At 38.9% G+C, this 27,079-nt stretch overlaps 2 protein-coding genes across 6 annotated transcripts in view; one reads left to right on the top strand and one right to left on the bottom strand.

Moving 5' to 3' along the window:
- DSG4 (desmoglein 4) overlaps positions 1-9,191 on the top strand; it is a 46,644-nt gene extending 37,453 nt beyond the window's left edge. Inside the window, exons 13-16 of the mRNA XM_027068697.2 lie at positions 1,336-1,475; positions 1,628-1,691; positions 3,050-3,258; positions 5,623-9,191. Of these exons, the coding sequence (XP_026924498.1) occupies positions 1,336-1,475; positions 1,628-1,691; positions 3,050-3,258; positions 5,623-6,390 (1,181 nt within the window). The 3' untranslated portion in view covers positions 6,391-9,191. The remainder of the gene's footprint in view (positions 1-1,335; positions 1,476-1,627; positions 1,692-3,049; positions 3,259-5,622) is intronic.
- Positions 1-27,079, bottom strand: part of DSC1 (desmocollin 1) — a 353,895-nt gene that overhangs the window by 268,662 nt on the left and 58,154 nt on the right. The window contains exon 1 of one of the 5 annotated variants that reach the window (XM_053206524.1): positions 18,713-18,730. The exons of the other annotated variants lie outside the window; for them this stretch is intronic. Within the exon in view, the coding sequence (XP_053062499.1) occupies positions 18,713-18,715 (3 nt within the window). The 5' untranslated portion in view covers positions 18,716-18,730. Of the gene's footprint in view, positions 1-18,712; positions 18,731-27,079 lie in introns of those variants that run through there. 5 annotated transcript variants of the gene reach the window in all.

The raw sequence follows: 27,079 nt of genomic DNA on the forward strand, positions 1-27,079 counted from the left end.
TAGCACTCAAAATTTCACGACTGTTCCTTAATCAGGCCAAGAAAGCACAAGAGTTGTTAAGCTGATTGTAGAATAGGAGGGGAAGACCCTTTTGGACAAAGTCATCGGTTCTCAGTGAAGAAGCCCAGGCTGTGTTTTGGGGGGGGGGGGGGGGGGCGCGTGTAGTGTGATAGTGAGAGGAGAGGTCCTTGCCCAAAACTTATATTCTCAAAGGGCCTTCATTTAAGACTTTTGATGTTTGCTCTGAGTGAGATTAACTGTTTCAGGGAAATCAGTAAAAAGCGCTGACTTAGCAGCTTTGACATTTTTCTTCCATACCTGTAATTAACTCAGTGGAATGCATGTTATACTAGGGCATTTGAAAAGTATAAAAAACAACTAGAGGGGACCCAAAGAACTAAACTGAGTGTATTCTAGAATCTTAGAAAACTTAAGAAATGTGTAAATTTCTGGATTAAAGTGTAGAACTGAAGTAAAGTTTCCATTATATTTTGTATACAAGATCTTAAAATAAATGTAAACAGCTCAATTAAATTTGGTGGGTGATATGTGGTTGGTTTTAAGGGTGATATGTGGTTGGTATAAGGGTGGAGGAAGAGTCCTATTTCTAGGTCCTATAACTGAAACCTGTATTCAATCCTTTTGATTACATATACTGATTATGTATTTAACTTATAGTGTATATATGATGTTTGGTTACACGGATTTGTGTATATCAGTTTTTATATGGATTTGCAAATATATGTGTATATATATATATATATATATATATATATATATACACACATATACATACCCACAGACATAGTCCATATATATATATATATATATATATATATATATATATATATAGGCACCTGCACTTATACACATGCTCTTGGAGATAAGTACATATTTATTCATATGTGTACACAGGCTTGCAAATACACATACATATACAGATGACTATATGTGCATGCATATGCACATAGAAATGCACATGCATGCACATGGGGGACTAGGAATCAGAATCCTGGATCTGCCAGCAGCCAGTTAGGAGTCTTGGAATAGAGGGTATAAAGGGCCTAATTTTTCTAATCTATCAGTAGAGAACTCCGGTTACATAATCCCAAATTCCCTTCAGTCCAGCTCTAAAAGTCTATGTGATTTGGTGGTTTTGTATTCATAAACATGGATCTATATATTCAACTCTTCAGGAAGAACTGATGCTTTCTTATATTTGTATTCATCCCTTTGGTTCTAAATATAATTCCACATGTTTCAAAAAATGATATATTCAGTGACTTCCTAAATTGAGCAACAATGTGTTAAGTCTCTATCCACTTTCTTGGGCAGTGGCGCCCCTCCTGCTCCTCATGTGTTGCTGCAAACGAAGACAGCCCGAAGGCCTGGGGACGAGGTTTGCTCCCGTGCCAGAGGGGGGAGATGGAGTGATGCAGGCCTGGGGGATAGAAGGGGCCCGCCCGGAGGACAGGGTGAGTGGATGGCCATGGTCCAGAGCGGGGTGGGATTTCAGTGCAAGCGAGCATGTCTTGATAATTGTACGACACACAGAAAGAAAACTATGTCATTTGTTATGTGTTTAACATAAAGCATTTATTTCAAAAATGTTTCTCTTTCTTTTCAGGATGTGTCAAATATATGCGTACCAATGACAGCCTCTAATACCCAGGATCGTATAGATTCTTCTGGTCAGTGGACACCAAAATCTGTTTCTTGTTAAAGTTTGCAAAATTATTTAACCTGATTAATTTCATGTATAAGTACCTTTAAAAAAACAGTGTATCTGCCAATACTTTTGGATGATAGCATAATGAGAGGGCAAGTAACATGTTTGAAGTCATCGCTTTACTTTTCTTAAACTACAGGCCGTGGAGTATGGCGTAGCAACTTGAAAGGCAAACTCTAGAACCAGAGTGTTTGAGTTTGATCCCCTGCTATGTGCTTGGGCCGGCACTTAACCTCTCTGGGCCTCAATTTCCTTATCTTTGAGACTTAGTTTATGATAACACCTACTTCAAGGTGTCCCTGTAAAGAGCGATACACAGACATATATACATATTATGTATGATATATAATGTTCTTATTATATATTATGTAAGTTACCTATAAATAACTTATATAATATATATCACAAAATATACACATATACATGTACATAAAAATATGTATATATACATTAAAAATACACATTAGAACAGTGCCTTGCACAGACAGCTACCGGAGCCATTATTTGTAATAAAGCTGTTCAAAAATAATAATAATAAGAGAAAAGAAAAAGCAGCAAATATGCTCTTCTAATAATACATTGAAGAATTCTTCTTAAATCCATGCATTTGCATTTGATTAATTTCATGTACAAGTACCTTTAAAAAAACAGTATATCTGCCAATGCAATCCATGCATTTGCCTCACCAGACTTACATTCTCCTAATTTACCAGTTCCACGTACACCTAGGAATACTGTAAAATACTCAACTAGTGGGCGATGAATGAACGAAGTAGAGAGGTTGTCCAATTCTAGGACAAACATGAGATTTCTCAGCAGTGGTTCCTCAGTATCCCAAACCAGACTCTGATACAGAGTCTAAGGTGGCTGAACATTCCTGTGAAAGCCAGCTCTCCCTCCAGCACCGGAGTGAGTGAGGACTGTTTCAGTTTCTGCTGGCCTTGCTGTGGAGCGGTCCTGAGGGGGTGCAAGCCCTCTCACACAGGCCAGGGAGCTTGCCAGAGGCAGTGACAGAAGGACTGATGCAGACAGGCAGAGGCCCTGCTCCCCTTGGGTGGCTCCATACCTGTGAGTCTAGGGGATATTTTTGTGCAAATCAGAGGCCAATTCCAAAAGCTGGCTCCCTCTGTACCATTTACTGACTTTTATTTTATGAGGGAACTAAGACTGGGCGGATTTCAAATAGCTCCTGGCCTTGCTTTCCAGGACCTACTCACATGTGTGGTGGTGCAACATGGCAGACAGTGGCTAGCAGGGTTTGACGTGGATGAACAGTGCGGACCACTCAAGCACTGTTCCACGAATGCTCTGTCCTTTCAGAAATCTACACTAACACCTACGCGGGCGGAGGAACGGTTGAAGGGGGTGTGTCAGGAGTGGAACTGAACACAGGCCTTGTGACGGCCGCTGGCGTGGCGGCTGGAGGTTCAGCAGGAGCTCAACGGAGGAGGAGTTCCACAATAGGAACCCAGTGGGAATATGCGGACACGGGCCTGAACATGGCTTTCCTGGACAGTTATTTCTCTGAGGTAATCCCCCTGCACACGGTTATACAAAATAGTCTTGAGACTGAGTGATAACAATGATGGCAATAGGTTCTTCTGAAATATATTCAGTTATTCTCAACTCTATTCCAGTCCTGAATAAAAAGTATTTCATTTCTCCTTAGAATACAGAAAGCCAATTTGCCAAAGCATTTCATATTCAATTGACATACATCCATCTTACTATCGTGGAAAAGGCTAGCATCTCTCATTATTCCCTACTTCATTTTTTCCCATTTTTCTGTCTTCTGTCTCTTGCTTTTAGCACTTTGTTTCCCATAGCAGCAGCAAAACAGGAAGATCCTGATCAAGAAAAAAAAAAAAATGTATGCATGTCCTCTCTTTATGGTGTCCTTCCTACCCTGCAGTTACCTCCAATGAAAGAAGAAAAAAATAAATTAAAAACCAGGACTGGGAAAGGAAGAGAATGATAACTCAGAAACAGAGTATCACCTGACTTGGTGATATATCAGGGCCTAGAACCCCGGTCTCCTATTCTCTATCCAGTGCCCCATCCCCAAGGGATACGTGTCCCTCACTAAGAGAAGGGATCATGGGTCTGAGCATCCCAAAGAAGAAAGCTCCATAGGCATTGGGTTGGCCTGACAGGGTGGCACAAAGGGTAAATAAATCCCCTGTGAATCCCTAGTTAGTATGTTTATTTCATTTAATAGCAATCCATTTCATCTCATATTTCAACTAGCCTATTTTATTCCGTATATGGTAATACATGAGTTATTACCTGCTATTAACAACAACAACAAAAAATGTTAGGGATGTTGTTGTAAATGTAAGCTATTCCTTAAAATTGGTGATTACAAATACCATCACATGAACAGTATTGATTATTTAGATGAGTGATAGATATCACTAAGTACATCCAACAAATGGGCACAAATTATGTGTCATAGAAATGTCATAGAAATTATATCTAATGAACCATTCATAAAATTCACACTAACATTAAAAGAGCCTTACCATTAATGTCCTTTGATTTTTCGAAATTTTTCCTTTGATTACAATTGGTGCCTGATACATTAAATCTCAGGGTTTGTAAGTTTGACCCCACATCGCGCTCTGCACTAACAATGCAGGAGTCTACTTAGGATTCTTTCCCTTTCTCTGCCCCTCTCCCACTCTCTCTCTCAAAACAAACAAACCAAAAACCCAAAAACGAACAATCAAAAAACTTTAAAAAAATGGCACTAGGTTTCAGAGGTGGTGAGATGCAGCCTCTCCCCCTACAAGATAAAACCTCTGCAGAACGTACAGTGTTTCTTTTCTGCCATGTTTTACACCACCACCCTCCACCCCCACAGCCAACTTGTGCCCTGGCAAGGGGGATTATCCTCTTACAGAGGTGTCACTTGAAAATATTAAGCGGCATGTTTATGGTAATACCAAACTCATGAATAATTGCTTTCCAGACTTAAAACCATCCATTTCTAATGGTAGAATTTAGAGTCTTGCATAGACCAGAGGGTAAGCAGCACGATGTAGGGTAAAAAGGATAGTTGGATGTGAGGTAGCATTCTATGATTATTTGAGTCTGGGGCATGCCATTCACTCTCTCTGGGCTTTCAGTTACCTTATCTGTGAAACAGAGAGGGGATAAGATTATGTCAGGCCCCGTAGGATTTCACGGAACCCAACAAGAGCCATAGCAGCTGGAGGAGAGCAGCCACCTCATCGTCTTCCCGCAGAGAAGTTCCCTTTCATTAGTTCCATATACAGGGCTCCTACCTAGCATTACATTCAAAGGGTCCATCATTAAAAATAATTTGAAAATCACAGTAGATAACCTTTTAGTGCCTTCTTCCTGTTAACCTAACTCCAAAGACATCTTGGCTCTCTTTGCTTCGGTCATGTAAAACCACTGAACATTTGGACATAAGTCTCTGAAGCTTAAAGATACTGACATCTTTATACATGCCTTTATTCCAAGTTGATCAAATATCTCTCTCCTTAAAGAAATAACATGTTGAACATAACTAAATATATTTTGTTATTTCTAGACCCCTCAGAAACAAAAGACTATAAATCCAAAAAGTTAAAACATTGTCTGACAAATTCAGATTGCCAAAATCTGAATAAAACGCAGAAACTATTAATGTTAGCTTTCAAATAAGAGCAGTTCACATTGATTCAGATTCTATACACCATTAGTGCCTTCTGATCTCCTTTAAAAATTCCAATTATTTAGAAATACAGCGAAAAATCGTCAGTGTTTTTTTCAGTTCATTCCATTATAATCTTCTCAGATCAGACATCTCTAAAGCACTGTTGTTATTCTTTGGTTATTTTAAAGGAAAAGTAACTTTTAACTTCCTGTTTTTCCTCTAATTTTAGAAAGCCTATGCTTATGCAGATGAGGATGAATGTCGGCCTGCAAACGACTGCTTGCTCATTTATGACCACGAGGGAGTAGGGTCTCCTGTTGGCTCCATTGGTTGCTGCAGTTGGATTGTGGATGATTTAGATGAAAGCTACATGGAAACTTTAGACCCAAAATTTAGGACTCTGGCTGAAATCTGCTTAGACACAGAAATTGAACCATTTCCTTCACAGCAGGCCTGTATACCTATCAGTACTGACCTGCCTTTGCTGGGGCCTAATTATTTTGTTAATGAATCTTCAGGAATGACCCTCTCAGAAGCTGAATTCCAGGCAGAAATGGCAATACCGGAACCCATGATCCACAGGGATATCGTAGTGACAGAGACTTATACAACAGCTGACCCATGTGTGCAACCCACAACAATTGTTTTCGATCCTCAGCTTGCACCCAATGTTGTAGTGACCGAAACAGTAATGGCACCTGTCTATGATGTTCAAGGGAATATCTGCATACCTGCTGAGTTAGCCAACACGCACAATGTAATCTATGCCGAGAGAGTGCTGTCTAGTCCTGGTATGCCTGACACGAGCAACGGTAGCATGACTGATGGCTGTATGGGGCCTGTAATGAGTGGCAGTATTTTGGTAGGGCCAGAAATTCAAGTGACACAAATGATGAGTCCCAACATTCACGTAAGTCAAACCACTGGCTCCACATCTCCAATGACATCTCGACACAGAGTAACACGATATAGTAACATACATTACTCCCAACAGTAAGTGCTTTTGGTCAGTATTCTATATGGACACCTTGCACCTAGTGATCACCAACATATCCATCAAAGATGTATAATGTACTATATTTAACATTTTAGCAGCTGACAAATATTTGAACATTCTAAGATCAATGCCACTCTTTGAATATATCTTTGGGGCGGGGGGAGAATATGGCTAAGCACTTTAGATAAGCCTTTTGTAATTCTTTCTGGTTTTAAATAGTGTGCCAAAAAACTTAAAGAAAATGTTTTATATCCTTCAATACCGTCTAATAAATAGCACATAACTCATAAGGTGAATGTTAGAGGTCTTCAGCCCTATAGGACTGGTCATGTAAACCAGGATGCTCTTGTTCTTAGAGGTTGCAAAAGAAATCTTGCCTGCATTTGCCAGGCAAATACCTTTAGAGAAATATTTCTATTAAAAATTGTTAATTGAAAAAATGAATGAAGTATACATTTCTGAAAGAAGATTTAAGAGGAAAATAGAGCATCTATCATTAGACATCTGAAGTCATTTGTTCGGTTTCTCAAGATATGCAATATTTAGGGCATGGTTAATATAATACAGGGAAAGTGTTTGCCAGCTGAATGCACCACTGAAAATGGTTCACCGAAAAGAATTATATATATATAGATAGATATGCATATATACATAAATCAATATGGATGAATGTGTATCGCACTTTATTGATTTATATCAGTAACTGTAAAATAATTTGTGATAGTCAAAAGAATTATGACAATGATGGAGTATAAACAGTTCTTAGGGAAAGTATTAGAGTATTTCCTTCTTAAGGGGAATGTTTTCTCTATTCTTGCTAATTATGTCAAAAAACCATATGAAATATGGTTTACTCGGTTTCAGTGACCTGAGTCATAGAGCTTTCATTTGGCAATCAGATAGTCTCCAAAGCACCTCTGTAGTCATGCACGTATTCAACAATATTTACTTAGAAGCTATTATGTGTGGAGTGTTGGTCTTGTCTCCGTGAATATATAGGGGAAGAAGACAAACATGATTTCTCACTTCATAGAACTTCTAACTCATTTCTAGACTTAAAACCCTGGGGATACAGCTTTGGGTTCCTACCAAGAATATGTAACAAAATATTTAAGTCCACTACCAAGTTGTGTTTCTCTTTTTAACATTGCTGCTTCTGCTGAATGAATGAAATGGAAACACTTGCACAGATTGCTACTCCTTGTAGGTATAAAGTGGGCTTGTGAAAGAGAGGTTCTAGCAAGATAGTTTTATTTAATTCTGTAAAATATGTAAACTGTATAGTGGTAACTATAATATGACCAGTAAGACAATGTAAATGAAATAAACTTATTGTCAGGGCTTATTCCTTTTGGAAGGAAATAACCTCATTGCTTCTTGATTTGTTCCTTTATAACTAAAACTAGTGTAGAATTTGGAGCATCACACATAACCTCTTGCCCAATTCTCTTATTTGACAGAAGAGGAATCTAGCACTAGAGAGGTAAAATGACCACAACCTGCTAGTTGTGGTACAAAACCTTGAGGCCATTGCTTGGGCATTCTGGCCAGTGTTTCAATGTTATAACTTCATCAGACACGGAGAGGATCTAGTTTGGTCTGTTGCAGGGTCTTTGCTATTTCCTACTTGGAAGAAAAACTATCTCTCAAAAAAAAAAAAAAATGGGTTTTGTGAAGTTTAAATGCTGAATGGCTAGAACGGTATAATGCCAGAAGGTTATTTACATGTTTTCTCATCTTTTCCAAATCACGTGTGTTACCAGTTGTTATAGTCATTCTTTACCGTAGTTATTCACAACCAAGATTCTGCTACATTTCATAACTCCATAATTTGACGAATCCATAGGGTAGCCAAGGAGCATCAGTACCGTGGTCATTTTAACAGTCCCAGCCACGTAACATCTCACATGCACTCAGTCCTGTGGCATATCCTGATGTGGATATTCTGCTTTTGAACTGTGCATGTTATTGGGACAATAATTTTATAAATTATGAAAAAAACTAGTGAATAATTAAATGTAAGGTGCTAACAGTATTAAAACTGAAAATACTTTAAGACTGAGAAATTAAGAAAATAGTACTAAGCATAAGAATTTCACCGAAATCTCTTGTGAGAAGGGTAAGAAAATTTCTTTGTGAACTTTTCCTTCCATCAATACACAAAGATTTAAGGGTGCTTCCAAAAGAGAAAATGTACATCTGGTGGATGTTTTCCCTAATACTATTCATGGAAACAAGACCAGAACCATTTCATTTTCTCTTTTAACATTATCAGTGAGGAGAACTCCATTATTCCAAGACGGTCAGTATCACTCATATATGACTTAAATCTCTGAAATTGGTATATTTTCAAAATATCAAACAAAACAGAAAGTGGAAAGCAAGATTTCCCCTTCACTGCTGAAGAGCTAGGATACTGATTTATGTAGGAGATAAAGCTGATATAGCATTTATTTTAAGGTTTGAAAATGAACCCAGAAGCCCAAGAAATGAGATTGAATGAATAAATATAATAATGTATAATTTCAGTCATATCTCTTACCCTATGCAATTACCTGTAGGGAAAGCATTCAAATGCATAAATGGGTTCTCTCAGAAAAGTCTTGTTAGGAGAAGGGAGAGGAAGACATTAAGAAGACAGAGTATTTTATAACCTTGTTTCCAAAAAAAAATTATTTAAAAAAATTTCCTCTTTTGGATTAGATATTTCTGATTGCAATGTATTCCTGAATGTAATAGTGTTTTATATATTTCTTCAATAAAAAATATGTGATAAGGAAAGAAACATTTCATTTTCTCTTTGGTGCATGTAGTGTTCTACACGCAAACATACATCCAGAAAACCTTTTTCCCATCGTGTTACTAGGTGATTATCATCTCTATCATGATGTATATAATACAGGAGCATGGATTCATTTGTAAAATGAAATTCAGAATAATTCATTTACTCACCAATGGTAAAATTTCTCAGTAAAATCATTATTTTCTTAGTAGATGCTCACTATAAACGTTAGTTTAGTCAACAAGTCAACTGAATAAATTCCAGAAATTGCTCTAAACATTGTATGCGTTACAGAATTAAATATCCTCTTTTCCCACTGGATTTAAATTCAGTAAAATTATCATTATTGTTCCTCTTTTACCAGAGGTACTAATTTCTGTTGAAGTAAGAAAAGAATAATTAATTTCAATAAGGGGAATTAAGGAAGGCTCCTTGAAGATGGTGAGATCTGGGCTAGGCCAAATAGAATGTCATCTGACAGGGATTCCAAAGGCATAAAAACTAAAAACAGCATATTCAAAGAATATTAAGTGGTCAAATTAAACATAATAAAAAAAGTCTGAAACAAAATAGGCATTATAAAATTATTTCATAGTCAGCCATTTTATATGATGTTTACTATACCAATTACTCAAAATGTATTAGCTTATTGAATTCTTTTTTTTTTAATTTTTTTTATAACATTTATTTATTTTTGATTTTTTTTTCAACTTCTTTTATTTATTTTTGGGACAGAGAGAGACAGAGCATGAACGGGGGAGGGTCAGAGAGAGGGAGACACAGAATCAGAAACAGGCTCCAGGCTCCGAGCTGTCAGCACAGAGCCCAATGCAGGGCTCGAACTCACAGCCCTCACGGACCGTGAGATCATGACCTGAGCCGAAGTCGGCCGCCCAACTGACTGAGCCACCCAGGTGCCCCTAGCCTATTGAATTCTTAAAACCACACCACGCGGTATGACTGATATCCACGTCATACATGAAGACACTAAAGCAAAAAGAATATCCTATTTTTATGTTAGAGCTTAAGTGAATAGCAGGATTAAGATTCAAACCCAGGATGGCCTACTCTTATTATTTTTTTTTAATTTTTTAATGTTTATTTATTTTTGACAGAGGGAGACAGAGCGTGAGCCAGGAGGGGCAGAGAGAGAGGGACACACAGAATCTGAAGCAGTCTCCAGGATCCAAGCTGTCAGCACAAAGCCGGACACAGGGCTTGAACTCACGAACTACAAGATCATGACCTGAGCTAAAGTCGAACGCTTAACTGATTGAGCCACCCAGGCGCCCCAGGCCTACTCTTGTTCTTAAGCTTCGAATTCTTTTGACCTAATTCTGAAAGGATATGTGAGAAAGGCACATGGTAAAGAATCTTGAATCCCATTAGGGGTTTGGTTTTAACTTGGTATAAAATGAGGAACAAACGAAATTTTGTGTGCTGGTAAATGGTCAAATGGTGTTATTTTATGAGATGACACTGGGGCAGCCACCAGGAGTCCTCATGATAGTTGGTGTGTTGTTGATTACAGAGATGCCCTTGAGGCCAGATTACTGAGGCAGAGAGCCTAGGATCTTATGAAAAGGCAACATTCCAAGGTGAGCCTGGTGGCTCTAAAGCATCAGAGATCCTCTTGGACGACCACTGCAATGAGCAGGTATATGTTGGGTGGTCTAAAGTGACCGCAATCAGGGGCGCCTGGGTGGCTCATACGGTTGGACATTTGACTTTTGATTTCAGCTCAGGTCATGATTTCACAGTTCGTGGGATCGAGCCCTGTGTCAGACTCTATGCTGACAGTGTAGAACCTGCTTGGGATTCTCTCTCTCCCTCTCTCTTTCTCTGCCCCTCCCCTGCTCATGCTGCTTCTCTCTCTCTCTCTCTCTCTCTCTTATAAATAAACCTAAAAATTTTTTTAATATTTAAAAAAATTTTTTTCAATGTTTATTTATTTTTGAGACAGGGAGAGACAGAACACGAGTAGGGAGGGGTAAAGAGAGGGAGACACAGAATCTGAAGCAGGCTCCAGGCTCCAAGCTGTCAGCGCAGAGCCCAACGTGGGACTCGAACTCACAAGCCATGAGATCATGACCTGAGCCGAAGTCGGAGGCTTAACTGACTGAACCACCCAGGCACCCCAGTTAATATTTAAAGTGACTCCAAAGTTTTTCTACACTGAATGCCTTTTACTTTTTTTTTTTAACTTTAAGTGAGGTGCATGTACTATTTTCAGTTTCTAGAATAGGGCATGCTTTTTCATACCTCTGTCACTCTGCCCCTCCCTGGTTCTTTTACCTGGTGCCCTCTTCACTCTCCTCATCTAAGTAGCTTGTTTCTCCTTACCCTTCAACACTCACCTCAAGCATTGCCACTTCTTGGGAGCATTTCCTGATATCTCTTTCACAGCCCCAACCTGCTGGCTTAGCTAAGTCTCCTTTACTCCCACCAGCAACACGCTATTTGTCCTATGCCTATCAGCCTATGAGCGCCTTGAGAACAAGGGCACTGCTTTTCTCCAGGATTAACAGAATGTCTAGGACACAGCATGCACTCATTAATCTTAGAAGTGAAGAAAATGAGGTTAGAGTGGGAGAGAGCCAAAGCATAAGAGACTCTTAAAAACTGAGAACAAACTGAGGGGCATTGAAGAGGGCATCTTTTGGGATGAGCACTGGGTGTTGTATGGAAACAAATTTGACAATAAATTTCATATATATATATAAAAAAAGAAGTGAAGAATATAGTCCAATTCTCTCAGGCATCTAAAAGGAAATGTCTACAATTCAACAACATTGCCTCTTGATAGCAGCCCTTTGAATGATCTTTGAAATGCTTGTGTAAATGCCACTCTTAGCAAGAAAATGCAAGTATATAACTCACAAAGACAGTTAATTTCAGGAGAAATTTACCTTTTGCAGAAAAAGTAATAAAGCTATTGAAAACCTTATGTGCTTTTTGAAAGAAGCTATGTTATAGCTGAATAAAATAAATGGTAAAATGTTACAGAGAAAGAGATTTTAGGCAGGATAAATACTTCAGAAGAAAGTTAAAATTTCTGAAACTTTGAGAGGCTGCTGATAATAAGGTTACCTTCATTAGAGCAATTGATTGTGGGTTTTTTTCTCTTTCAAAACCATGTATTCCATGTAAGTTTGGTAACAAAATGTGTGTGTGTGTGTATATATGTGTCTAAGTCATAGAGTATACAGCAAGAAAAATAGAGTTCTAGTATTAAGATAAAGGTTCTTAACTTTTCATCAAAACAACCATGAACATCAAATAAATGAACCCTAAAAATTGCACTTATTTGTTACATGGAAAATAACTCATTCCCAAAAAAACTCATTTACTGTCACTAAATATGGTATAACTTCTTGAACATTGCAATGTTCAAATGGTTGTTACAATATTTTAAACATGGACTAAATATGAAGCACAGGTAATAAAAATTAATTTGCTAAGACAACTTCTTTAAATTCTATTTCAACTTGTTTGAAATGACAGTAAGACTGAAGAAACAATTCACATTGGGAAGGGATCCCTGGCAGGGGGGTGCTGGTGCTTTTGTGGATTGCTAAGAAAGTAAATAAACAAAAGATTGTGAGTGTCTTATCATTTTAAAAAATAATAAAGGAAAAGGCAATAAAACCCTATTAATTACAAATATAAATTTTCCTTTACGGGGCACCTGGGTGGCTCACTCGGTTGAGCGTCTGACTTCAGCTCAGGTCACGATCTTGCGGTCCGTGAGTTCGAGCCCCGCGTCGGGCTCTGTGCTGACTGCTCAGAGCCTGGAGCCTGTTTCAGATTCTTTGTCTCCCTCTCTCTCTGCCCTTCCCCCGTTCATGCTCTGTCTCTCTCTGTCCCAAAAATTTATAAACGTTAAAAAAAATTAAAAGAAAAATAAAAAATTCTCCTTTACAGACAGAGATAGCAATTGTGGGGACCTGAACTGCCAGCCGGCAGGCAGGCAGGCATCCTGTGCTACCACAAAGTACTTGTTCATCAGCTCCTGTGTGGGTGAAACCGTGCACAGAAAGGCAACATAAAGGTGCCAATATATAATATGGATAAAGTAGGTTGAATCAAAGTGGAACAAATGAAAACTGAGGACAACCTGTATTTACTGTTGTTGGCATAAAAGACCAACTCTCAGCATTGAAAAGTTTTTCTCAAAAAGAGGGTCACACTTAGGTTAGGAATCCATAAAGCTGAGTTTCTCTGTGATTAGCAAGATGACTAAGTCAAAGGTAAGAGAGATGCTGACTGTGTGCTTAACGGGGAGGCAGTGAATATGTGTGGTGAGTGATGGTGAGGTGTTGGTACAAAAGTCATAGCACATGCATGTGATCAGCATAACCACTGGTTGACTGGGGAGACTTCATTACACATTTGAATACACGGGAGGCACTGACTGGGTGGGGACTTTGGTATCAGTGAGACATGAGCCACCAGGTGTGAGAAACATGAAACTAGAGAGGTGTTGTAAAGAGAGAAGAATAAAAAACCAAATGTTTCTTTATTATCATATGCCAGCCATTACGCTAGTTGATTTTCAAACATATTCTTATTTAATCCACCTATGATCTTCCTTCATAGATGGAGAAAGTGAAGAGAAAGAAAAGTTACAGGAACACCGTGACCTCATTCCAAAGCTCATTCATTCATTCATTCAATGATGTTTGATCATTTCACTATTTACCTGTGAGCTAACTGCTAGGAGCAGAGAGGTGAACTAAGGTCCTTGACACCAAGGACCTCACAATTCAATGCAGGAAGAAGTAAAGAGTTAAAATGCAGTATGACAAGTGTTACCCAGGGGAATAAATAAGATTGGGGGCACCCAGCTGAGTGGAGCTGGGAAAAGCTTCTCAGCAGTGGCCTTTCACCTGAGTCTGGAAGGACCCATGGGAAACAACCAGATGAAGAAATGGGAAGGGCATGCTAGAATGGGAGAGAAACAGAGAAACAGGGGACATGGAAAAAGAGATGAGCTCCTCTGAAAACTGGAAGTAATCTGGTAAGGCTGGAGAGAAGTTTGTACGGACAAGAAGTCAGAAGCCTAATATGTATGACATGCTAAGGATTTCTTATTTTTATCTTAAAGAAAACCACAGAAATATTTAAAGGAGAACACCGAATTTGAAATCACTTGTGTTTCCTTCACTGTGAAGAAGCTCTTTATCTTGATGAGATCCCAATAGTTCATTTTTGCTTTTGTTTCCTTTGCCTCTGGAGACGTGTTGAGTAAGAAGCTGCTGCAACCAAGGTCAAAGACATTGCTGTCTGTCGTCTCCTCTAGGACTTTGACGAATTCCTGTCTTATGTTTATGTCTTTCATCTACTTTGAGTTCATTTTTGTGTATGGTATAAGAAAGTGGTCCAGGTTCATTCTTCTGCATGTTGCTGTCCAGTTTTCCCTACACCATTTGCTGATTGGATGCTATTTCCTGCTTTGTCAAAAATTAGTTGGCCATATGTATGTGGGTCCATTTCTGGGTTCTCTGTTCTGTGCCACTGATCTGAGTGTCTGTTTTCGTGCCACTACCATATTGTCTTGATGAGTAAAACTTTGTAATGTAGTTTGAAGTCTGGAATTGGGATGCCTCCAGCTTTGATTTTCTTTTTCAACATTACCTTGGTTATTCGGGGTCATTTCTGGTTCCATACAAATTTTAGAATTGTTTTTTCTAGCTTTGTGAAGAATGCTTGTATTATTTTGACAGAGACTGCATTAAATGTGTAGATGGCTTCGGGTACTATCAAAATTTTAACAATATTTGTTCTTCCAATCCATGAGCATGGAAATGTTTTTTCATTTCTTCGTGTTTTCTTCAATTTCTTCCATAGGCTTTCTATAGTTTAAAGCATAAAGGTCTTTTTACCTCTTTGGTTAGGTTTATTCCTAGGCATTCTTTGGGTTTCAGTGCAGTTGTAAATGAGATTGATTCCTTGATTTCTCTTTCTGCTGCTTCATTATTGGTGTATAGAAATACAACTGATTTCTGTATGTTGATTTTATATCCTGTGACTTTGCTGAATTCATGGATCAATTCTAGCAGTTTTTTGGTGGAGTCTTTCAGGTTTTCCACATAGAGTATCATGTCATTTGTGAAGAGTGAAAGTTTGATTTCTTCCTTGCTAATTTGGATAACTTTTCTTTCTTTCTTTCTCTCTCTCTTTCTTTCTTCTTTCTTTCTTTCTTTCTTTCTTTCTTTCTTTCTTTCTTTCTTTCTTTCTTTCTTTCTTTCTTTCTTCTTTTTTTGTCTGATTGCTGAGGCTTGGACTTCCAGTACTATGTTGAACAATAGTGGTAAGAGTGGACATCCCTGTCATGTTCCGGACATTAGGGAGAAAGCTCTCAGTTTTTCCTCATTAAGGAATATTACTCAGCAATCAAAAAGAATGAAATCTTGCCATTTGCAACAATGTGGATGGAACTAGACTGTATTATGCTAAGTGAAATAAGTCAGTCAGAGGAAGACAAACATATGACTTCACTCATATGTGGAATTTAACAAACACAACAGATGAAGATAGAGGAAGGGAAGGAAAAATAAGGTAAAAACAGAGAGGTAGGCAAACCATAAGAGACTCTTAAACACAGAAGACAAACTGAGAGTTGCTGGAGGGGAGGTGGGCAGGGGGATGAGCTAAATGGGTGATGGGCATTAAGGAGGGCACTTGTTGGGATGAGCACTGGGTGTTCTATGTAAGAGATGAATCACTGGGTTCTACTCCTGAAACCAATACTACACTGTAGGTTAACTAATTTGAATTTAAATAATTTTTTTTTGAAAAAGAAAAAGAAATCACTTGTGAACTTTGCTCTGGTACAGATCAAAGGGCACAATGAGGCTGTTAATAGGAGATCAATGAGGAAGCTATTTCAATGAACCAAGACAGTGAGAGAATGACTGGAGTTTCATCCACTCAACATAATCCTTGGGATAATGGACCAATTAACTGCCCGTATTAACGGCCTCTATCACAAAACCATATTATAATTGTATCTCACATCATCAACAAATGGTGACAACCAGCTATGCCAGCCATGTCCCAAAGATGGCACTGCAACCTCAAGCCATCAAGCCCAGTACATGCCCTTGAAACAGGTGTCTCCCGGGAGGACTATCTGCTAAAGGAGCAGAATATGGATACTAAGGCCCAAACTTTCATCTCAAGAACAAAATGCTTTCTACATTTATAAGGGAGAGAAATGAAAAATTTGAAATAGGTCAGTGTTAAGATTTTAAGGTTTTTCTTGTTTTTGTTTGTTTGTTTTGCTATTAGTGCAGCTTTCATTATTTTCTACAATAAAATTAGGGTATAGCTATTGTAGAAAATTTAGGAAATACAAAAAGATAACGGAAATCATATACAATTACCCAGAGACAACCTCTGCTAGCACCATGATAGTTTTCCTTTCAGTTAACGTTTCCCCAGCTCTACCCTTCAGCTGACAGGTTAACGCCCAAGAAACCCAAACTTGTGACTGTTAAACCTAGCTTCTATATCCTTTCTCTACAGTCTTACTCACTGCGTCTCATTTTATTTTTTTTTAATTTTTTTAATGTTGATTTATTTTTGAAAGAGACAGAGACAACAGTGGGGGAAGGGCAGAGAGAGAGGGAGACACAGAATCAGAAGCAGGCTCCAGGCTCCGAGCTGTCAGCACAGAGCCCGACACAGGGCTCGGACCCACGAGCTGTGAGATCATGACCTGAGCCGAAGTCGGTCGCTTAACCGACTGAGCCACCCAGGTGCCCCCACTGCGTCTCATTTTAAAGTTGAGATTATGATATATAAAATCTCATGCCTACTTTATATTTAAAATTCTTTATGAAAGTATTTTAAGGGATATTTCATGCCATGAATGAGCGCTGAGGTTTCTTCCACTCTTTTCATATTGTAAATAATGATGTGGAACTTTACATGCATTTTACATTATTTCCATTGGAATTTAAATTTCTACAAACCTATGCACTTAAGAAACTGTATATTATGGGGCACCTGGGTGGCTCAGTCGGTTGAGTGGCTGACTTCGGCTCAGGTCATGATCTCACAGTCCGTGAGTTCGAGCCCCGCGTCGGGCTCTGTGCTGACAGCTCAGAGCCTGGAGCCTGCTTCAGATTCTGTATCTCCCTCTCTCTCTGCCCCACTCCTGTTCACACTCTTGTCTCTCTCTCTCTCTCTCTCTCTTTCTCTCTCTCTAAAATAAACATTAAAAAAAATTTTATTTAAAAAATTAAAGAAACTGTATATTACAACACATTAACAAGATAGTCCTGAATGTTTGTAAAAATACCTTACACACCAAAGTGCAATAATCACAGCCATAGTATATATTGTTCAACTTCTGAAGTTCCAGTTTCCCTTCCAGTACTGTGACAGAGACCATGTATTCAAGAAATGTATCACATTATTATGATACATATTCATTTGTAAGGATGCCAGCATTATAGAAGAATATTTAGATAGATACTCCCCGCTATCAAGGCTTAAATTTCACCAGGTTATTTTTGATGGCCCTAGAACTTACTCATTTTTCTCGAGTGAAGGCAATGTATCTATGTCTTCAGCCCTGATCTATGTGTAATGTAATCCTAGAACGAAAATTATATGCTATAATTTTCTAAGAAAGTACCAAATTACCATCTAACAATTTGAACACTGAAAAAAAAATCTCTCCTCCCAAAAGAGTATGAGAAAACCTAAACTACAATGCCACACTGGCATCTCCAAAGTACCACCTGTCAGCTGGTTGAAAGAACTGGGTTCACCATCCACCAAGAAAGATCCTTAGATTTAAATATGTGCTTTAGAGGAAAAAAACTGTTCCCAGCAAAGATAAAGCATGATCTGACATGATGATTGTAGATCCCATCCTGAGATGACACTTAATGCTTGTCTTTCTTCTTAATTTCAAAAAAAATTGAGATTCTTACACTGTCCGGAATACATTAAACTATGACTAATCTTCCACAATGTGTGGATTTCAAGTACTAGCTTGTTCCTGATCTTCTCCATTTCCATAGTTTCAAACCAATGTTGCTCACCCACCTCCTGTAACTTAGGGAATTTACATTCTCTGTTTCACCTGCACTGAGATATTGGCAGGAGAGAAGCTACCATGACAAACGATGTTGAAAAACTAAGATACGATGTTTTGTGTTAACCCTTGACCAGAGAGAATGGAAGATCTGGGCATGAAGGGAACATTCAGCTTATACAGTAACCACTTTAACAACAATTACAAACAAACGTCCCCCTCAAACATATATCACAAGCTAATAAGATTCATGAACTCTTGCTGATGGGTGTTATCTATTCAACAACAGCATAATCTTCACAACGTGGCTAAAGCCAAGAGCTTCCACTGACTGCTAAAATTGAGCAGTACCTTAGGACCATATCACACAGCAAGTGCTACAAAAAATCAAGTGGAACCTTAACACTTTTCCACCACCCCAATTTCATAAAATGTATCATTGAAAAATAAGTGATTATCTAAAGAAATGGAAAGGAAAAATCCATTACCATATTCTGGTAACCAACTAGTTTAAGTACTTAGTGTCTTCCCTCAATCTTCAGATTTTCTGATGGTAGACTTGCTTTCTATTGGGAGGAAGCAAGCAGGAGAATCTGAAAGAGGGAGCAGTTCTTTAGTGGAACAGGAGGAAACAGGACACCTACCCTCCTGTAATTCAAGCCTCTCCCAGTCTCTCACCAAGTCAACAGTGCCTTTCTGCCCTACACCATGGGCTACTTCAGAAAGGAAAACCCAGAAGGTCAAGAAGGCAGCACACTCCTCTAGGATTCCTCTTTCCCCTAGAGAGCAGAAGAAAGGGAAGGGAGAAAAGACTACAGAAAATCCCACTGGTTTAGGAATGATGGCTTACATGGAATCAAAAGGGGTGTCCTTTCTCTGAAATAAGGGTGTGTTCAGTTCATTGCATGTTTTGGCAACTTATTTGTTAAGTGCCCTCAGCTAAGACAGAAAAGCATGTAGCTCAACAGGAAAAAGGCTGAGAAGTGAAATCTGAAGTTGGAACCACTAAGCTCCATGACAGACTGATGAGCAGTGAATACATAAAAGAGAAAAACATCCATCCCATTGTCAACTGGAAAATCTGGCCAAAATAAAAACTGCTTTATAATGAGTTTTGTCATTTGAAGCAGTTGGCGATTCTTAGGGTTGGGTGCATAATTAATAGTAACCATACTTCCTGGATTTCCAGGACAGGTTCACAATTATTATCACCATCCCTTTCAGTCTTAACTTAAAATCATTTCCCTGTTATCCACTGACATACTCATTCTTCTTAGACAAGTTGAGTTTTAGAAAATACAGTCACCATTGTAGGTATTCATTAAATATTTGTCAATTTCACGTAACTAGTGAGTCATGTAAAATCCTTCACAACATGAAATGAATTAGTCATTTTCTTTCTTTGCCTATGTGCACACCCTGATTCAAGATTCCACCACTATTTCATTCATCTTTGTATCTCTAGGCTCAAACTGTGCCTGGTAGATATTACACACTCAATAATGCCATGGAATGAATACTTGTTTATTAAACTACCTTCTTCAATCAATTCTTAATATTATTTTCAAAATTATCTCTTCTACTAGCTGTAGATTACAGGAGAATACAGCTTTCTAAAAGAAAAATCATAAAATCAAAAAACATACATTAATAACTTACCAGGAGGTAAAAACAATTAGATATTCACCTTCTACCTATAAAGGCTTGCAGCTCTGAATAACTGTACTGAGAATTCACATTTAGGACAAATTCTTGGATAAGTCACTTAAATCTGTTTACCTTACTTGGCTTATTTGTAAAACTAGAGAATTGAATTATACCACTGTTTTTCTATGGTATATACTCCCTATGACACTATGGGTCATACTCCCTAATGATGGGTCATTAAGTCAATTTAGTATACCTGTCTAGATGAACATCTTTAATGGAATTAAACAGAACAAAAAGGAAAAGGAAATAGAGTACATCACACATAGTAAGAGTATGTGTGCATTGGTTGGTGACATACACCATATTTTTGACCATGGTTAAAAGACGTTTGAAAACTACTAGACTAGATCATCTTAAATGTCCTCTGGTTCTTGGGGCGCCTGGGTGGCGCAGTCGGTTAAGCATCCGACTTCAGCCAGGTCACGATCTCGCGGTCCGTGGGTTCAAGCCCCGCGTCAGGCTCTGGGCTGATGGCTCGGAGCCTGTAGCCTGTTTCCGATTCTGTGTCTCCCTCTCTCTCTGCCCCTCCCCCATTCATGCTCTGTCTCTCTCTGTCCCAAAAATAAATAAACGTTGAAAAAAAAAAATGTCCTCAGGTTCTCAAATGCTGAAAAAGTTGCAAGAGAAATAAGAAGGGTTTTAGTGCTAGAAATGAGGAAGCTCAGAGCAATGGACAGGGGCAGTGCCTCTTAGAGCAGAGCAAAAGCAGTGCAAGTGAGAGATACCTTAGTGCCCTTGATATTATTTGCATCACATGAAAATAAGCCCTGGGTAGATCTTTTATATAGAATACCTCTTCCTGGAAAACACTGGGAAAACAAGGAAGTTATCAGATCCTGGAAGACTACAGAAGAATTTGTAAAAATGAGCACTTGATCCTTACCTACCATAGACCTATTATAACTATTACTAATGAAAGATAGTTCGTCTACATGGAGAAAAGCCAGTGGGTTGTTGGTGCATCATATCTTCAATTAAATTGAACCTAGCAAACCCCACTGTGGGGAATAAGCTTAGGAATTCCCCAAGCTTGCATCGATGGGTTAACAAGGCATAAAGAATTAGAAAGCCATAGGATGTACACACCCATGTTTGGGTAAACAAGATTGGGTAAACGGGACAAAGGTCCCCAGTATAGGACAAAGATACAGGAATAGAGAATCTCAAGATGAAAATATCCAAGATTAAGCAAACCGCACAAAGGCCCCCAATATAGGCCAAAGGCATAGGAATAGGGAATCTCAGGATGAAAACATCCAAGATGAGGTAAACAAGATTAGGTATTCAGGGCAGAAATGCGCCCCAATTTAATACAATAGCAGAAAGCTGCTTTCGCAGGAAGGAAGGACCAAAATAGGTAAACAGGAAAATGGGACTTTAGACCACAGCAGGGCAAAGTTGCCCAGAGCAGATCTAATTAGCATAATAAAGGTGCCTTGTTGACCCTGAGGTAGCATGCTCTTTCTTATCCCCTAGACCAGTTCAGGTAAACAGAGGTAGCACCTCATGTTTGCTGTAAACAACCTTCCACCCAGCACCAGAATCTTGTTTTGTATTGACCCAAACCCCTAACGCTGTAAATCTCCAAGACCCCCTTTTTCCATGCCCATCAGTTAATGTTCATGGTTTCATCATCTCTTTGTGCGCGTCCATCACACTTGTAAGCCTTCTGATCTTAATAAAAACAGAGCAAGGAGAAGCAAGAACCCTTACTTGGGGCTCTTGTCTCCTCTCGGATATTCGCCTTTCTCGCATTTTCAATCCTGCATCCCACTCTTTTGCTGGACAAGAGAGAACTTCAGACCCAGAATCTACAACACCCCACTTTTGACAATCTTTGCTCTGATCTTCATCTTTTAGAGTATGAAATAGATGGCACTCTATAGATGTTGAGACATGTGCCCATGATCTCTGCTCAGTAGCAATTTATCATCCTAACCTAGATGCTGGGGATATGTTTCTTGCCTAATAGTAGGCAATGGTAGGCAAGTCCCTTACCTCTCTGGATTTCATGGCTACCACCTTCAAAATGTGAGTTTCTGGAACAACATACGTCCCTGGGTATGAAATTGTATTAACTGCTCTTGCTTAACAAGATAATCCCTATTAGACACTAAATCTTTCTTAAAATGAGAGTGACCTGAGGCATTCCAGGCATTCTGTTCAAGAAGAAACCAATTCTGGAGGATCCTCTGTGAGTAAAACTACATGTATATAATCCCCAGGAGGTCTTATGGTCAAGTGAGAAAGTTGGGGATGAAGCCTCTTGGAGAGCAGTGAACTATTGTACCCTGAGCAATAAGTTTTCTGAAAGAACCTCCAGAATTCCTTGAGATTTTTGTTTCCCTTTCCCTGTGCTATCTTTCTGGATGTGCTAGGGGCTGGGAGCTAGGCTCAATGCATCCACTGCCCCCACCCTCACCAGACATACACAATAGCTTGCTTTTCTTCATGCTGTAGTGGAGTGGGGTTTAATAAAATTTAAAGGAACAGTAAGCAATTTTATTAGTTGGATCTTCCTTTTTGGTTGTTTCTTTAGTTGGCTCTTCTTGTAAGAGTGAGAAAACAATGCAGGGGTTTGTTCTAATGAAAAAAAAACCATAAAATTTCCTCTGATAAACAGACTAACACACATTTCAGAGCTACGTTCTGCCCAGAGGTTATGTAGAAGAGGGGAAAGAGAAAAGGGGGAAATAATGGAAAGAAAAGAAAGAATGGATAGAGAGAGGGGGAAAATCTAAAGAAGCAGGAGGGAGAAGGATTAGAAGGAGGGAAAGGAACAAGAAAGGAGAGAGTGGGCAGCATCCAGAGAGACAGGTTGGAGGAGGCACATATCCTGAAAAGGGATTTGGAGCCTGTCCTGACTCACTAGCCCTAAGATGCCCGCTGTGCTCTGGAACCTGCCACACCTGCCCAACCTGATCTCTGACCTCACCAGGAAACCCACACAAGGGAGAGCAGAGGTAGCCCTTGTTCTAGGAGAGACAGTCATTTCCTGGTTTGGAGCCAATGAACTGACTAGTTGCCTGATCTGATTCCTATTCCTACTTTCTACTCCATTCCTGTTGTTGTTGTTGTTGTTGTTGTTCTTGTTCTTGTTGTTGTTCTTATTCTTGTTCCTCTTCTTCTTCTTCTTCTTCTTCTTCTTCTTCTTCTTCTTCTTCTTCTTCTTCTTCTTCTTCTTCTTCTCCTTCTCCTTCTTCTCCTTCTTCTTCTCCTTCTCCTTCTTCTCCTTCTTCTTCTTTTTCCTCCTCCTCTTCCCCTTCCCTTTCCCCATCGCCTTCTCCTTCTTCTTAGTGTTGTTCTCATGCCAATCCTAAATGCCAAACTCAGCTTTTATTTAGACTGCTTGTCCCTCTCACCTGACTTGGATTTCTGACTGCTAACATAACAAGAACTTCGTCAGACACTGAAACTTGCCTGCATCCCACAGCCTGACCTGGAATCTGTGAACCTCATCTTAGCTTATCCCCCAGGACTCCGTAATCTGTCCTTTCAAGGTAACATTCAGATGCATGATTCCCAGCCCACAATTTTGCTGACTTTCAGTCCACTGATTTCATTTTATCTCAACAAATATTTATTGAGTATCTTCCATAAACAGACAAGGCACCAGGGCTACAAAGAGGAACAAGACACAGTTCCACTCTTGCGGACACTACAGAATAGTAAGAGGGATCAACTCTTAAGCAAATACTTCAGCATAATCTTTAAGAAAGCTCTACCCAAGTGCTATGTACGGGCATGCAGACACAGAGCCCCAGCTAGTCTGGGAGGTCAGAGATGGTACCTGAAATACATAGGACAGGTTTTAGACAAAAATGTTTGGGTTGAATCTGACAAAGCTTTAGATACAGTACACAAGGGATTAGAAATTCAAGGATAGGGAGACAAGTTTAACACAAGACCAACCCAAAAGTGGGACATTTTATAAGATAACTGGCTCAGCCTATTCAACAAATTAGTGCCATTTTAAAACAGTGGGGGATGCTGCTAGAGTAAAATAAACTTAAGGTGGAAATGCAGTCCTGAGTTAGATTCTAATTTGGAAAGATCACCTCTAAAAGCTTTTTTTTTTTGGCTTACTTGAGGAAATTTGAATATGGACTGAGTACTAGAAAAGATAATGCTTATTGACATGGAAAGGCAGAGAACACATAGGCAAAAAGCAAGTGACAAAAAGCATGCACAATAAACTTAAAAATGGTAGGGGCATGTGAATGGCTCAGTCGGTTCAGCATCCAACTCTTGATCTCGGCTCAGGTCATGATCTCATGGTTCATGATTTCAAGCCCCACATTGGGCTCTGCTCTGACTGTGCAGAGTCTGCTTGTCTCTTTCTCCCCATCTCTCTCTCCCCCTCCTTCTCTTTCTCTCTCTCTCTCTCTCAAAATAAATAAACTTAAAAAGAAAGCATGTACAGCTGAATCTCCTTTTGTCTAAAACAAAAAATCAAATTTATGTAAATAGAAAAGTAAGTGGAAGAATTTCAAGCAGGAAAGGAAACTTATATTTACCTTCTACATACTTCTATGTTATGCTAGGAATTTGTTTACATCATTTGATTTTCCCAAACACCTGCAAAGAAAATGAAATTAGCCTCATTTTCCAAAAGAGACATGTATTTGAAAGCTGTTAATAGAACTAATCTCTTGGTGGTCAAAATTTGGTGACTTGATTTTCTTTTTGCTTGCTTGTATTTTCTAACTTTCTACAATGTATGTTTACTACTTACATAATAATAAAAAGTTAGTTTTTTTTATTAAGAAGAAAATGAAGACAAAATAGGCAAGTACAGTACCTTTCAACTTCTATGAAGTCACATCGCCTTATGTCCTTTTTAGAGTCTTGGGGTTGTGGGAAAAGCATAAACTTTGAGGTCAGGCAGATCTGGTTCAAATCTCAGCTATAGTATTTAGGGTCTTGAAAACCTTACTGAGTTTTGGTTGTCTCTTCTGCAAAATGGGGTTAATAATATCTTCCTTGCAGGGTGTTTGGGTAAATAAAATAATTAAATAAACAATATAAAGAAAATAGTACCACATTTAAGCACATAGAGGGTACTCAGTAAATATCAGTTCCCCTGCTGCCTGAAATGAAAGTGTGTTTAGGTATTCAATGAGCTAGCCTCCTTAGGGATCCCTACTAGGTGCTGTTCATTCCCTACCAGGTCCTCCAGCTTTTATTTGGCTTTCCTGCTCAATCTGGAGCTAAACTAAGAATCACAATTCAGGAGTGCAAGATGGTTTAGCGTTGATCTGGCTGCATTTCAGGGATGAGAGACACAAAAACAACCTCCATGCTGTTCTGCCATCTTGGCCCCTCCCTTCAAGAATCACAATTCAATTCCTTTCGTCTCTACCTCCTCATCCAATCATTCATCCATCCACTTACTTACTCAACAAGTGGCTATTGAGAGCCAAGCAGCAGACCAGGGGAGAAGCAGCCCCTGCCCTCTTGAAGCTTGTGGTCTAGACCTTGTGAAGAAGACCCACTCTCTTGAGCTATGTGTTGTTTCCTGAATTACTTATATTAATTCAGGACTGCCTTGAATTGCAATGGAGTCACCCACCTGAGGCCAGCGCCTAGAGGCCCCACTGTCCACCCTTGTGAACCACTGAATGGAGATGCTGGCTCACAGCTGACTAGATGCTCCAAGAGTGTCCCCTTGGACTTGGTGATGAGGGCAGCTGCTCCCACTGTCATCTGCAAGGAGCTACCCACCTACTCCAGGCCAGACTCCCCCCAACCAAGACACAAAGGATTACTTTTTTAAATCATTCGTGCTTCTAGAAATTGCCAATAAATCCCCGTGCAACTAGTAACATCACTTTTTTTTTTTTTTTTTTTTTTTTTGATGCTCATTGCCAGAACGGCAATGCTCTCCCTCTATCTTCAGCATTAGGAATGTTATATCCAAAATAATTAAATATGCTATTTGGGCTTTTCATTTCAATTTTTTTTTCAACGTTTATTTATTTTTGGGACAGAGAGAGACAGAGCATGAACGGGGGAGGGGCAGAGAGAGAGGGAGACACAGAATCGTTAACAGGCTCCAGGCTCCGAGCCATCAGCCCAGAGCCTGACGCGGGGCTCGAACTCACGGACCACGAGATCGTGACCTGGCTAAAGTCGGACGCTTAACCGACTGCGCCACCCAGGCACCCCTGGGCTTTTCATTTCAAATTGCTACTAAAAATAATGGTTTTCCTTATTTTTGCCCCATCTCTTTCAATTCAAGTGTACATCTCTACCAGTAACACCAGAAAAAAATGCACACAATTGGTCAATTCGCCAACACCTTCAACAGCATGTGCATAGCTGATTCATGTGTTTTCAGACCACATTGTTCTTATTTAGGGCAAAACGCATGACTCAAAAAAATTCAATAATTCAGTATTTCATGCTAATTTTGTTACTAGACAAAGCCCTAAAATACTAATTATATATAACTCCTCATGTTTTTGGCCAGGTTTTTTTCTAAATGGTATAAACATCAAATTGTAAAATCCCTACTTTCTTAATAGCTAATGCTTTGAAAGAAAAAATGTTAAACATATATTTAATCAAAATATTTTTAAGCAGTATGTTACATATTTTTTTTAATTTGACACAAATTAACAAATGTGATGTCACGATACATTTTCAGTGCAGATTTTTACATTTTTTCCTTAGCTTAATTATCCCTCCCACTCCTGGACAACAGTAGTAGTATTCTCTTGCATGAAAATCCATTCTAACAGCGTAGTATTTGTGTGTCATATTTTTCCCTATGTTCAAATAATCATTTATAGTAATACGTATATACACACATACACACAGACATACACACATACACGTAACAATATTATACACACCATTTGATATCTTGCTGTTTTCTTACCTCATACAAACATCTCTAGTCAATAGGTATATCTTTAATTAATCTTTTTATTGTCTGCAGAATATTCTACTTTCTGTATTCTATTTGTCTATTCCTAGAACACCCCATATTTGTTAAATTGTTAGGGAGTCAACTTTAGTCACCTCCTTATATCAGAAGCAATTGAGAAATAAGGTAGAGGAGACACAGACACAAAAATACGTACCAGTTTTATTATTTGTAACAACGTAAATGTGGATGATGTGGTTGAAATGAGCAGTCA

This window comes from Acinonyx jubatus, chromosome D3 (assembly GCF_027475565.1).
Source record: "Acinonyx jubatus isolate Ajub_Pintada_27869175 chromosome D3, VMU_Ajub_asm_v1.0, whole genome shotgun sequence".
In the NCBI taxonomy this organism is placed as follows: domain Eukaryota; kingdom Metazoa; phylum Chordata; class Mammalia; order Carnivora; family Felidae; genus Acinonyx; species Acinonyx jubatus.